At 38.6% G+C, this 14493-nt stretch overlaps 2 protein-coding genes and 1 long non-coding RNA gene across 3 annotated transcripts; 2 read left to right on the top strand and 1 right to left on the bottom strand.

The window, feature by feature from the left end:
- The first annotated feature begins 3349 nt into the window (after positions 1-3349).
- On the top strand, positions 3350-4217 carry LOC126620862 (uncharacterized). Its single transcript, XR_007622700.1, has 3 exons — positions 3350-3492; positions 3807-3961; positions 4063-4217. It is a non-coding gene; the product is annotated as an uncharacterized LOC126620862 (long non-coding RNA).
- A 2532-nt stretch (positions 4218-6749) lies between these two features.
- Positions 6750-7178, bottom strand: LOC126622870 (uncharacterized). Its single transcript, XM_050291566.1, has one exon. The coding sequence runs from the start codon at positions 7176-7178 to the stop codon at positions 6750-6752; it is 429 nt and encodes a 142-aa protein (XP_050147523.1).
- Positions 7179-8834: 1656 nt separating this feature from the next.
- On the top strand, positions 8835-14290 carry LOC126622869 (zinc finger BED domain-containing protein RICESLEEPER 2-like). Its single transcript, XM_050291565.1, has 4 exons — positions 8835-8907; positions 9245-10001; positions 10102-11081; positions 14013-14290. The coding sequence occupies exons 2-4, from the start codon at positions 9253-9255 to the stop codon at positions 14288-14290; spliced, it is 2007 nt and encodes a 668-aa protein (XP_050147522.1). The 5' UTR covers positions 8835-8907; positions 9245-9252.
- Positions 14291-14493: the final 203 nt, after the last annotated feature.

Raw genomic sequence — 14493 nt, 5'->3', positions numbered from 1 at the left:
AACCAGCACAAAACCATGGACTTTATCATCTTCAATGTTAAAAAAACCATGGACTTTATCATCTTTAATGCTACAACGGAGCCGAGACTGGAATGTGACAACTAATGTCTCCCTTCTTATTCCAAATCCTAGGAATCAAGTTGCTATCGTAATTGAAGATTGCTGAAAACCTGAAAATGTTAACAGAAGTGATATATAAGCAACTAAAATAACAAGAAAAAAAAAAAGAAAGAACTTAGCCCTGGTTTGGTACTGAGGTGATTCTGAAAAAAAAAAAAACTGGTATAAAAAAAAGCTTTTTTTGTGTTTGGTAAACATTCAGCTTCAGCTTTTTTTCACAGTTTTGGGTGAAAAAAAAGCTAAAAACAAGAAGCTGCAAAGCCCATCTTTGAAAAATTGGCTTTTTTTCACATCTGTTTTACATAAAAATTTACAAAACATTATAATACTGCTTTTTTTTTTCAAAAGCACTTTTACAAAAAAGTTTACCAAACACTCTGCTGCTTTATTTCACAGTTGCTTATTCTCACAGCACAGCAAAAGCAGTTTTTTTTCAAAGCACAACAATACCAAACCAGCCCTTACTATCTTGATTACCGAGAATGAGTAACTACAACAAGAAACACAATAAAAAAGAATGAAAACCATGGCACAAATGAGTAGTGACCTTAATCTGATGCACATGGTACAAACAAATGAGCAGTAACTAAAACATATATCATACATCATGAAGATTCAACTTCCTCAACGTTTGCCGTTCGCCTTTGTCTTAAAGAAGGGCTTGAGTATTCCATGCCGGTATCTGATGACGAGATATTGGAAGACACTGAGGACTCCGGGAATGAGCTTGTTACTGGATTTGGCTGAGGTGTTTCATTTCTATAACTCTGAGAAGCAAGAGAAACTGGCCGCCTTTGTGCTTCCGGTGTTTGATTCCGTGGCCATCGCCGAGGAGGTGGAGACTCCATTTCTACCGCCGTAGAGGGACAGAGCCCTGAACTCGGAGCTCAGTGGCGAAGCACATTGTTTAACTGGGGAAAGCAAAGAAGAGGTCTTTAGGAGAGGGATTGAGAGGAAGGAAGAATAAGTGGCCATTGCCATTCTCTGAAGGATTAACATCTGGGTTGTGTTTGGATTTCAGAATTATGATTGGGTTCATGTGCAACATGATAAGTCTGGTTGTTCTATTCGTTATAGGACTCAACCACTTAGTTTGTTTTTGTTTTAAATGAGTTCCTATTATCTAGGAAGACTTGTTCTACGTAGACTATTTCCTCATGCACGTTACCACTTTCCGAGTAGTGTGGATCGTGGGCTGTTTTTAGGGTTTCGTTACTTCTGTAAGGCTATATAATAGCCAAACTCTCTTTTCAATAAATAAGTCATTCCTCCAAATTGTTTGAGTTATTTGCAGTATTACTTTGAGTTATTTGCAGTGTTGCTCTTTGTATACTTGTTCTTGTTCCTAACACAACAGTGGAGGGTGAGTGCGAGTGGCGTTCGTGACTTCATTTGTGGTGGAGGTTTGGCTTTCGGTTTTTGTCCCTCGGACGCCTTAGAAAAGGCGACGATCGAGAGCGACTGAAGCGGAGGCTTGTGAGAGACAAGTTGAAATGGAAAGAAAAGTCGAGACGTTGCAGTCGAAGCATACCTTTCGACGATGATGGACACGTAACCATCCCCTCACCAAATCCCACACAGTCGGCGATCATACACAGCGACTATCAACGTGTGGATCGCAAAACCAAAAATTCCAATCTGAACAGAAATTCTAGCCCAACGACCCAAACCCCTTTCTGAAGCCCAGTGACAATTTTGCAAATAAACTTAAACCAGCGGGCAGAGAGATTCAATGGCAATTTCGTAAATAAACTGAAATGTACCCCAAAATTGCACAGTGCCACCTCCCCTACTTTAGACTAAAGTAATTATAATGTTCTGACAGACAAATTCATATTACATAATTTTTCCTTTTTTTTCAAAAATTATATAGAAATGTATATGGCTATAACTTTTTATCTAATTATTTGTTATTTTTGGATTAATTTGCAATTTTACGTTTATAAGTTACTAATTTTATTTTTCTGTCTCTAAAATTTATCTTCACTCCCTAACAAAAAAACATTATCTTAATTTAAGAATAACTGGCGTTGAAGAAAACATACAAAATCACAATAAAACAATTAGCATTTAAATAGGAAAAGAAGGATTCCGATATTTATTTTATTCCCTAAGAAAAGCTTCAAGGTCCAAAATCTCACAATTTTAAAGCTAAATCCGACACATTTCCTAGTGTTTTTAACTGTTAGACATACAACCTTAGATCTCAAAGCCAATAGTTTTCATTCGATCAAAAAGAATAAACAAACAACCAATACAAAAACCATGGACTTTATTATCTTCAATGTTTAAAAACTCACAAAACTTTTTAAGTTCGAAGCCCTCTTTTTATTGAGGGATCCAATTAAATTAAAAAATTATGCAAATAATCTTTGGCAAGTCCAACCGAATTGTAGACTGAACGAATTATTAGATTAATGGAAAAAATCGCAAAGCCAATATCCAAACTCATAATCTATATTTCATCAAACTGTGAGCATCATCGTTCTCGGGTTTAAGATTGGAAGATGGTGATGTTCGTAAACTTCTACAGGAGAAGAGCTAACCAACTAGTGAGACATTATTTACACCATGCATCCACTGACACATGGACCCGTGAGGTGTACAATGGTGTGCAGTGCAGGGAAAGAGACAAAGTATGCATACTATTGAGAAATTTTTCAGTATGCTGAAAATAAATACATCTCAGTACACCAAGTGTCATAATATAATTAGTTAAATTTTTTTTTTAAATTTCCAATCAATTGTATTATTACACTTGATGTATCGAAATGTGTTTCCAATACACGGGAAAATCTCTAGCATACTACTTCCATAGACCCTGCAACAAATGGCAAAGCAGCAAATACTCACCAAGAAAGAGGTCAAACTTGGTAATTTACCCCATGAAAATCCACCATTTTCTCAGTTGGCAAAAATTCTAGGATAATACTTTGTACTAACTAGAATACTGAATACCCTATATAATCATTTTTCAATTTTCTTTTTTTTCAAAGAGGGACAACTGGTGACAACTCATGGTTATCCACTCTTTTTGGAAGCCGGGAAGATTTATAGAGATATTTCAGCCTCCTCCTGGCTACAAGTTTGACTTCCACAAACATTTTATATGCCTTTTTTATGTTAAGTTTCCAGACAGTTACGAACATGCTCTGGGTTTTGGACACAACAGAAAGCACTGTAGCTTTGACTATAATTGGACTGCTTGAGGTTCTCATTCTGGCATTAGTTTCTTTTGATGTGGTCATAAAGGACTCAGCCCCTGACACAGCTGCAATTTCATTCCAAATTTCTGCAATAGCACAGATTCTAGTGTCACTTGACAGCATATGCGATTTCCATTGTGGCAAATAGTACATAGAATTATGATAAGTAAGTTCAGTTACAACAAAATATTACTGTATAAGCTTTAATGTGACTGATTGATCTATTAATCATTCTTAAGCAACTTGTCATTAGCTCTTTGTTTGCAAGTTAAATATTATAAAATTATGCAAAAAGCTGTACATAAGAACACAGACAGGCACAGATACACATACATATTTGTGTGCATATAATATTGAGCAAAAAACTGCAGTTAAGTACTCTATTAATCCTTACCACCACATACCAGTTTTGGTTGATCATGCTTCATTGGATGGTATAGGACTGCGCTAATACTCCATTTAACACTTTATAAATGTCAGATCAATTGTTGAAAAGCTTGGCGAGGAAAGAATTTCAAAGCTAAAGATTGTCGGAGATAAGGAGGTTGAACAGAGTTTGTATACCCGACTAGTAAATGATACAGGATTTTCATCTGGTGTGGATGAGCAACTAGCTAAGGAGGCAATAGAAGCAGGTACACTCTTCATCTTGGGTTGATAGTCATGCATATGTTTTGTGATATACATTTTTCCAGTGCAAAAGTACTAAAGGGCTCTGTTATTGATTATGGGCTAGTTTCCGCTGAGAAACAATGGATTGCAGAGGAGGTTGCATCTATTATGCTAAAGTTGAGTGTAGATATTGATACTAGCCCGTCTGAAAGGTTAGCATTTTCATTGACTTTTATTATTTGTTATTGTTAATTAGGTGCCACCGACGGCATTTGAAGTAACAGTTGCAGCTCGTCACGAACACACGCCGGCGTATTGTCACTGAAAAACGTAGAAGATTTATTCAAACTGAGCTCCTGCCCCGAAGCATGGCAATAAGCGTCCAGAATATGAACAATGTTCTGACAATTCATGGAAGAGGCCTTTAGAAAGATGAGCGTATCATCAGCAAATAGGAGGTAGGAGAGCACCGGACCATGCGTGCTTAACTTGACGCCTTCCAAGTAGCCGGACTTGGTACACTATTCTAATCATAATTGCTGCAAGGAAGCCCCATTCCACCCTGTCGTAGGCCTTATTCATGTCAATCTCCAATGCCAACTCGAACAAACCTTTCCGCATTTTCAGAAAGTGAAAAACTTCATGAGTGATCAGAACGTTGTCCTGAATTTGTCTCCACAATGATATTCCAGAAGGAATGGAAGAAAATTCCTTGGAACCCATCAGGACTTGGGGCCTTAAGCCCACCCATATTAAAGATTGCATCATTTATCTCCTCCAATGTGAACGGTTAAGAGAGGGAAACATTTATCTCGTCAGTAACAACATGATCAATGCAATCCAGAATAGAGCCTCAATCCCGCTGTCCAACAGATTTGAACAAATTGGAAAAATGATTATCAACCGTCTGGCGAATCCCGGCATCGTCCTCTATCCACGTGCCGCTTCCATTTTGGATTTTTCCCACCCGGTTCGCTATTCTTCTCTGAACAGTAGTTTGATGGAAGAACTTGGGGTTCAAATCACCCGCTTGCAGCCATTTAACTCGGGATTTTTGCTGCCAAAATTTTTCCTTTTGTTCCTCCATCCTATCTAGTTGCTCAGATAAACTTTTAATTTGCTCTCCATTCTCCTCCCAATTATGTTGCAAGTTATGGATCCTACTGCTTAAGCTTTGAATTTCCTCCCTCACTCTGCAGAATTTTTCCCTGCTCCACTCAACAAGTCCCTTTCGGCAAGAGTTGAGTTTCTGATGCCATTTGTCTACCCACTCCTCACCATTAGCCCCCCTCGAACTCGCATCAATGACATCCTTGCAACCCTACTCATCTATCCAGAATGATTCAAACCTGAATAGTTTCATCATTTTTTTTCGACTCCGGGGATTGGTTTTGATGATCAAATAATAGTGGTATGAGGCTCTAACCGTTTCATGGGTGACTGAAGTATTAGGCCAATAATCTTGCCAACTGCCATTCACCATCCCACGGTCCAATCTTTCCTGCATCAAGCTTCCATTACGAGAACCTCTTTAGGTGAATGTTGGTCCACTGAAATGTAAATCCACGAGCTCCATTTGACATAAAATCTTGCAGGAACCGGGGGCGAGAGCGAGACTCCTCCCTCCTCCCAGCCTTTTCACTATCCTAGAGATACTCACTCAGGTCTCCTCCACAAAACCACGGGGTTGGGCAAGGCTGTAAAACCTCCAAGATCCACCTCTAGAATGCCCTATTCTCTGCTCTATATGGAGTACCATAAACACATGATGCAAAACACCAATCATCACAACCCCCATCTCGGACTCTTATGTGAATTAGATTCTTTGACGAGAAAATGATAGTCACTTGGACAGGGTCGTTCCACCAAAGACTAAGACCACCCGCAGCCCCCATAGTTGGGACCGAGAATCCGTATGTATAACCCATTATGTGCCGAACTCATTCTAATCTGTGATCCTTCATTTTCGCCTTGGACAGAAAGATCACACAGGGTCTGTACCGCCTAATAAGCCCATGAGAAGCTCGAACTAACACGTCCGACCCAAGACCATGGCAGTTCCACATTAGGTAGATCATGGCGATGGTGCAACTGTTATGGGCCAGCCGCCACCACCCCAAGGTTCCACCCCCGCCCTCTTAGTCTGAGATGCATCAGAATCCTGGTTTGGGCTTCCAACCCGCAGGCTTCTCACTTTCTTCCCTTGAGCAATCGGCACATCAAGCATATTTGCCTCCACGAGAACAGAAATTCCACCTTCTATGCCACCGCCACTTATACTGGGATTTCGCCCCCTACTCGCTGTCATCTTCCTCCTCCTAAGCAACCTGCTCCTTTTTTCACTCTTTTACTCCGAGCTTGTCCTCCCCCCTGAATCTTCCTATCAGTTTTCCTCTTTAGGCCCAAGCCATTAAAGAATCCCTGGATTGAAGTTTGGTGGGAGCTTCTACCCCTTTCCCCCTCTTCAAAGGTGTGGGTCTCCACCGGAAGCAGACCAAGGTCATCACTCACACCCAGGATTGGATTGTTAGTTCCACTTCAGTCCGAATTACATTCTCGCATTGCACTAGGGGAAGAATTCCACTAACAGGAGGTCCCACCATAGCAATAATCCCCCCCCCCAATTCTCCCCTGGCTCCCGAGATCATGGAAGACAATTCCCAGCCTTTGGGGTTCAGATGATCCCTAATCTAGAACCCGCTTCGTGCTTGTTGAGAGTACCCTATCTTGAAAGCTTAAGTTCCGTTTCTCTGGCATCATTCCGGCATGGCGACTGCTGCATTGCATTACTGGTAGTGGATGGACATACTCCTATAAAGGCCTGGGTTGTTTCATCCGAGTCCATTCACCAAACCCAGCCGCCCCACTCCTGTTTTTTTCAAACGTACACTCCGTCATGACATGGCCGATCCTCCCACACCTATAGCAGAAATCTTGAAGCCGCTCATATCTAAACCTGATCCAAGATTCCTTATCCCCCGGACGTGGAAGCCAGCATCCGCTTATAAGAGGGTGATCTGTATCCACCAACACCCGGGCCCTTAAGAACCCTCTAGCTAGTGACAGCTCTTCTATCTCAATAACCTCTCCCATATGGCTTGCCAATTTCTTGGCATTTACCTCTGTGCTCAGATGTAATAGCACGCCCTTCATATGGATCCAGAATGGGACCTTTCTCAACATTACCTCTTCAAGTGCCAGTTCTTGAGGCCATCTTTTGACAGATAAGTTCTGACTCATAACTGCCCAAGGGAGCTGCTCTAGTATTCGATTCGCCGTCTCCTCATCTTTTGACAGATAAGTTCTGACTCATAACTGAAAAATAAGTTCTGCAATACCCAATTGACCTTTATGGCCCAGTTGAAGTTGAATTGAAAGCCTTCAATTCGTCAGCCGTTGGACCCAACTACTCACCGCATGAGCAAAGGGAAAAATGGAGAAATCAATGCTGATGGTCGAAGAGGACACAATCAATAATTGAACAAGAGAGGAAAGGTGTAAGAAGCGCATGCACTTAATAAACCCAACTACCCAGACTAGGGTTAGTTGAACTCGAATTTGGGAACAATTGAAAATTTGGGGAAAATGAGGAAATAGTTGAAAACTGGAGGGGGATGCACTATTAGATCTGGTATGGTACAGTTGAGGGCGAAGTTATCATGGGATGGCAATTTTAACCGTGAAACCCGATACCCGTGGATAACCGTCCGAATGGATTAGGTTTGGATATGAAAATTCGGGTATGGTTTGGATATGGGGAAAAACCGTGAACTTTATTTGGTTATGGGTTTGGATATGGTTATAGGGGTATCCAATCCATATCCGTACCCGAATCCGAACCGAATATTATATATATATATTTGATATATATTATATTTTATTCAATTAATTCTTAAAAATTCAATTTTGCAACCGGGATTCACTGATTCAGCAGTTGTGTAAAATGACATGATTGTCCATCTCATCTTCAGATCCTACGGTGAGGATGATGAGTTAGAGGGGTAGAACTAGAATCATCTTTTTATCATAGGGTTTTAGTCTTTCAGATTAGGACTTGAATCTTCTTTCTTGGGCGCAGCCGCGCAGGTAAGGCCATGCATGCCGCTGATCCTGGCACGGGTGAGAGAAAAAGAGAGTGACAGTGAGAGAAAGAGAAGAGAGTGGTTGTCCGGATAATAGGGAAAGAAACAGAGAGGGAGGGGTTGGGATGGTGAACAGAGACGAGTAAGGTCCCTCGACTCCGGGACTCCCTCAGTGTTAGTCCATGAATCACTCTGGATCGTCCGTTCCCTTTTGCGTGTCGGATGAGTGGCTGGATTTCGAAAGCTAAGTTCCTTTTTTTATTGGATTCTTTACTGTTAGCATATATTTTCATCATTTCAGCCTTTTTGCTGTGAATTATATCCGGATTTTGTTGCACTGTTTGGTCAGGTTTTGGGGGTTCCTTTATTTGTTTCATTCTCTGACATTTTCTTTCATTTTGTTGATGCATCATCTCTCTGTTCTTTGTATTGTTCTTTGTTTAAGGTCAGTTTTTTTTTTTTGGTTGGTTTTCAGTTCGTTGATCTATGACTCTGTGTTTAGATTTTCGTTCGTGTATGATTAAATGGGTATTGGGTTTTGGTGGTTGAAAATATGTTTTTTTCTTGCTTATGCTTCTTGCTCATTCTCTTGGGATTTTTTGTTTTGAGTTGCAAGGGTAAAGAAAACACTGAAATCTCAGGTTAAATGGGTATTGGGTTTTGGTGGTTGAAAATATGATTTTTTTTGCTTTAGCTTCTTGCTCATTTTTCTGCAATTTTTGTTTTTTGGTTGCAAGGGTAAAGAGAGTACTAAAATCTTAGAAATCGGTTTTGGCATTTGTGTTAATGCATTTTCATTTTTGGTTTGCAGGATAGGTGGATGCATTGAGACCTAAAAATATTTGCGTGAACATCATAAAGTTTTCTAAGGCTCCAAACGTTGAAGGGTAAGTGTTTTTGAGCTATGTTCAAATTTTAATTCGATTCTCTACTGTTGGGGATGCATCTCTGATCTCTCCGTTTTGTGTATTGTTCTTTGTTTTAAGGTCAGTTTCTTTTCTCTCTTTTTTGGTTCTTTTTGTGGGTTTTTAGTTCGTTAATTTGTGACTCTTGTGTTTAGATTTTTCGTTGGTGTATGATTAAATGGGTATTGGGTTTTGCTTGTTAAATCAATAATTGTCTTCTTGTTTATTGTTATATATTTAGTTTACATGTTAATTGACTCAATTTCAGTATTATACCATGTCTTTGTTTACATATTAATGGATTTGGTTGTGTTTGCAGCAATCAAAATGTCTAAAAGAAAATTTAAGTCTCAAGAAGAAACAATATGTACCCCAACTGATTGTAATCTAGCACCTACATTGCATCCAAGTGTTGTGCAACAAGAAATACCAAGTCAAATTGCTCAGCCCCAAGATATACCAACTCCAAATGAGGTTGCTGGTGAGATTGAGGAACCTGGGGGTGATGATGGTGAAGGTAATAATTCGAGACTTCGCAGTTTGGTGTGGCAACATTACACAAGAACACTAGTTGATGGGGTGATGAAAGCAATATGTAATTATTGTAGCAAGAAGCTGGGTGGGAACACTGGAAATGGAACCAGCCATTTGAGGCATCATGTGACGATATGTCCACGTCGGAGACAAAAAAAATTGAAGCAAACACTAACCCAAAAAGTAGGAGATGGGAAAGTAGAGTTGTATACATTTGACCAAGAAAGTGCAAGGAGAGCTCTCGCCCAAATGATAATATTGCATGAGTATCCTCTTTCCATGGTTGAGCATGTTGGATTTAGAAACTTCATGAGTGTTGTCCAACCGTTGTTTAAGGTTGTTTCAAGAAACACAATCAAGAGTGATATCCTCAAAATATATGATTATGAGCGTTTGAAAACAATGCAATTGTTGGATGAAAATAAGAGTAGAATTGCCATAACTACTGATATGTGGACTGCAAGTAATCAGAACAAAGGATTTATGGTAATAACATCTCATTTTATTGATGACTCTTGGACGTTGCAGAGCCGAATAATAAGGTGATCTTTTTAATACTTTAACTTCTATTTAATTGTTGTCTAGCTTTAGATTTATACTTCAGATTGTTTATTGTAACCATCTTCATTGTAATTTTTTCAGATTTATTTATGTGCCTTGTCCGCATACCGCCGAGACACTTTCAGATGTTTTGATGGAATGCTTGCTAGATTGGAACCTCGATCGTAAGCTTTCTACCTTAACAGTAGATAATTGCACTACAAATGATAAAATGATTGATCTTATTCTTGAAAAACTTTCTGGTAGTTCACTTTTGTTGGGTGGAGGGTACTTTCACATGCGTTGTTGTGCACATATATTAAACTTAATTGTGAAGGATGGTCTCGAAGTGATTGGTGGTGGTATTGAGAAAATTCGTGAGAGTGTTGTTTATTGGACAGCAACACAAAAAAGAGAGGAAAAATTTGAGGAAGCAGCACGTCAGTTGAAGCTTCCAGGCACTAAGAAAATGGTGCTTGATTGTAAAACTCGGTGGAATTCCACCTTTTTAATGATTCAATCTGCTTTGATTTACAAGGATGTTTTCCCTCGTTTGAAACAACGAGAGTCGCAATATAAGTGTTTGCCTGATGATAGAGATTGGGAGATGGCAAGAGAGATTTGTGAGAAGTTAAAGTTGTTTTATAATGTCTTCGAGTTGTTTTCTGGAACTAAGTACCCTACAACCAATCTTTATTTTCCAAAGATTTGTGAGATCAGGTTGTCGCTAACTCGGTGGCTTACCTCTAGACGTGATGAAATAAAAAATAGGGCAAGAAGTATGATTGAGAAATTTGATAAATATTGGAGTGTGATTCATGGAATAATGGTTGTAGCTATTGTATTGGATCCAAGATCCAAGATGAGGCTGATTGAGTATTTCTTTCCGCTTATGTATGGGCAATATGCTTCGAATGAAATTGATAAGATTCGCAAATATTGTTATGATTTGATAAAAGAGTGTGGATTTAATCATAGTTCTAACATGGGTCATCAGCCATCATTCACTTCATCTCATTTGAATCAATCTGACTTTGAAGAGATGAATCCTTTAATGGAAAATCCGTTACTCGATGGATATGGTTATGGATAATCCCCGATTGGTTATTTTACGGTTATGGGTATGGCTAATTTTTGTGGTTATGGGGATGGATATTGCTTTTCCGTCCCCAAACCGAACCGTTGCCACCCCTATGTTGTAGGCTCTCACAGAGGAGGGAAGACTCTCATTGCGGAGAGAAGGCTCTCACAACGGAGAGAAAAAGTATGACCCGCTCTTCTGTTTTAGTTGTCCCAGATTTGTTTAGCAAGACACGTATACTTATGCGATTATAAAAGTAGGACACATACAATTGTGCGCTTAAGTCTATGTATAAATACAAATATCCCTTTCTGTGTATTTTTTTATCAAAAAGTTGTCAGCCTAATTTGTTTGTGTCAATTTTCTTTTACATTGGGCACAATACATTGTGCTCTTTATTGAATGGGCACTGGTCCATTGTATTGGTGTTCATAGAGACACAAACTCTTCATTGGTGTCCTTAGTTTTGTACCCAAATGCCAGTTTTTTGGTAGTGAATTTTCTAAGAAACTGAAACCCTAACTAAAGCCTCTGTTAAATTAGAGAGACAGAGAGTAACCATATATACGTCCGATGCTTCTGACTCCAACAGTTGCCGTTTTGAGTTACACCTTCGTCAAGGTGGTTGGTATGTGATGCATAAGCAAGATTAAGACATACAAATAAATTCAGAACTACAAAACAGTACAGGCCTATTAGAACACTAACACTAAAATTCACCTCACACACAAATAAGCCTACATACTTGGAAATCAATTTTACACACTTATATTCTTGACACACCCTCTAAAGCTATTTCTAACTTTTAGGTGAATAAATAAGAGGAGAATCAAGACAAAACATAATAGGAGTTTATTACCAAAAAAAAAAAAAAAGATTGTGTGGAAATCATTTCTCAACATACATATGTTTAAGAATCCCTCAACACTGAGATGTTATACTTGCTAGTTTAATTTAGCAAAAATACTACTTTTGCAATATATTTGTACCATCTCTCTAATTGATATGAGACTTACATGTGTTGGCGGACTCAACTTTTATTTGATATATTGTACAAATGATAGTACAAATATGTAGTAAGTGTATCATTTTTGTTTGAAGAGACTAAAAATACAATAATTCAACATCTCCATCAAATTATAGACAGTACAATGATTTTTGTTAATCTATCTACCCAAAACTATAGACATAAAGAATTATCCTAAAAAACAATTGACATAACTAAATGAGGGTGTGTGAGAGACTAAAAAAATGCTTGTTTATCTTGATTATAGGTTGTTATATAATCATTGTCACGTCAATCAAAGTTGTTAGAATATTTGTTAAGCTATTAAATGATTTGTTAGTTGGTTAATCAGTTACAAGTAAGTTTGTATTGTTTTATCATATAAAGAACTGCAACTGACAAATGTAATTAGTTAGTTATTTTCTTAGAAACACAGAAGCCATATTTCTCTTTAAAATTTCTCTCTAGGTCTTCATCTTTCTCAATTATTCATTGTCCCTTGATTATTCTCAATGTAGTTAATACCTAAAGGGTTGTGAGTAGTGAGCGTGTGAGGGTTAGAGAGAGAAGGGAGTTGATGCCACAATTTGACCGGACCGCCTGGCCTTTGTTTTTTCGGACGAACGACTACATGGCCTTTACCAAGCCAAAAGGACTTGCCTTTTGACAAATGAACATAAGGGACAACATCCGTAAACGTGATTTTATTACAATCAAATCATATAAAAGGTTCAAACTTGTATAGTAAGCTGAACGATAATTACAACTTAAATGATATTTTATATGTTTTCTTTATGCAATTTTAAAAATAAAAAAAAAATACTTTTTTAATATTTAAAAGATGAAAATTTCCAAACAGAAAGAAACTTAAGTCCGTTTATAAATGTTTTTAAAATAGCTGAAAGTGCTTATGGTGAATATGTTTTTTGAATCACTCCTTAATAAAAATGCAAGTGAATCCTGTAAAAGTACTTGAAGTGTTTCTTGGACAAGTACATAATTGGTACTTCTTGCAAGAAACACTTCAAGTGTTTTTTAAACTAAAAAAAAAATTCTCCAAAAGCATTTCTAATCATTTTCAAAGCACTTCCAAACGAGTCCTCAAACAACACTGAATGATTGTTGCTACAACCATATCATCCAGCAGCCAGCAGCCTCACCTTCCCGGCTTCCTCTTCCCCCAAATGACCTCTCTATCTTGCCCTTCAATTTCTCTATTCCTCTATGGAGCTTAATTAACTCAATAAGTGTCCTCAGCCATATGACAATAAAAAATTTAATACATTAGGTAGAACACTACCTTATACTGGGCACTCGATTCTGCCCACTTTGCACTAGAAACAGATGATGCATGTTCATACATATCAGCACGGAGTTTTTCTCGGATGATTGAAATATCACCATTAGCCAGTTTCAAGGGAGCATCTGCATACTTTGTATATATAATAAGAATGGAAGTTCCATTCCTACTTTCCTAGAATGCGATTTTATAAAAAATGAGTGCTAATAAATATACTATACAGTCTTATCTTCTCACCCGCTATTTTAATAATTTTTTTATGTCATTTTTACTCTTTTGTAAAATGACATATAAGGACCAAAATAAAAAATTAATTGCTTCCATTGATCTGCAAGTACACCCAAATTCACACCCAAAATAATAATTCATGGACTCACACAAAAAGCTACCTTCTTGTTCGAATTTTAACATTTTACGTTGCTTTTGAGTGTCTCGATCATGCCCTAAAAATTTTCAAAAATGTTGACAACACAGTTACTACTGTTTGGAGCCAGATGATCAGAGGCCACGCTTGGAGCAAAACTCCGCGGAAGTCTGTTGAATTGTATAAACGGCTGGTGGGTTTGGAGGCAGAGGCTAATGGGTTTTCCTATTCGTATGTTCTTTTGGTGCTTGTGCGAGGTCAGGGTTGGTGATAGAAGGGGAACAGGTGCACAAGAGGGTTCTGGTAAGTGGGTTTGGGGGTGGTGTCGAGTATGCACGCCTGGTGTTTGATGGTATGCGTAAGAGGAGTGTTGCAAGTTGGAATTCGCTGCTTGCGGGCTATGTATGGTGTTGGGATGTTGATGGGGTGCAGAGGATTTTTAACGAGATATCGAAGTGGAATGTTGTTTCGTGGACCACCATGATTGTGGGGTGTGCTCAGAATGGGAGGTATAAGCAAGCTTTGTCTTTGTTTGGTTAGATGAGGAGGCCTGGTGTGGAATTGGATAAGGTGGCGCTAATGGCGCCATCATCAGCTTCTGCCAAAAAGGGGACTTGAATTTGTGAAGGTGGATTCACTTGTACAATGAAGAGCGACTGTAGATGAAGTCACAGCCGCTGTTGGTGGCTCTGTATAATGCGGTCATACACATTTACGCCAATTGTTAATTAGAGGTTGTTTTA

The sequence above is a fragment of the Malus sylvestris genome, chromosome 5, assembly GCF_916048215.2.
Source record: "Malus sylvestris chromosome 5, drMalSylv7.2, whole genome shotgun sequence".
Lineage (NCBI taxonomy): Eukaryota > Viridiplantae > Streptophyta > Magnoliopsida > Rosales > Rosaceae > Malus > Malus sylvestris.
Note: the sequence above shows the minus strand (reverse complement) of the source record. Positions and strands in the feature narration are given on the sequence as shown.

Bases quoted from the DNA above. Each gene is read 5' to 3' on its own strand.
- LOC126622870 (XM_050291566.1), bottom strand. From the start codon at position 7,178: ATGAGTCAGAACTTATCTGTCAAAAGATGGCCTCAAGAACTGGCACTT.
- LOC126622869 (XM_050291565.1), top strand. From the start codon at position 9,253: ATGTCTAAAAGAAAATTTAAGTCTCAAGAAGAAACAATATGTACCCCA. The intron at 10,002-10,101 runs GTGATCTTTTTA...TAATTTTTTCAG, and splicing joins TTGCAGAGCCGAATAATAAG to ATTTATTTATGTGCCTTGTC. The intron at 11,082-14,012 runs GTTATGGATAAT...GTGCGAGGTCAG, and splicing joins TCCGTTACTCGATGGATATG to GGTTGGTGATAGAAGGGGAA.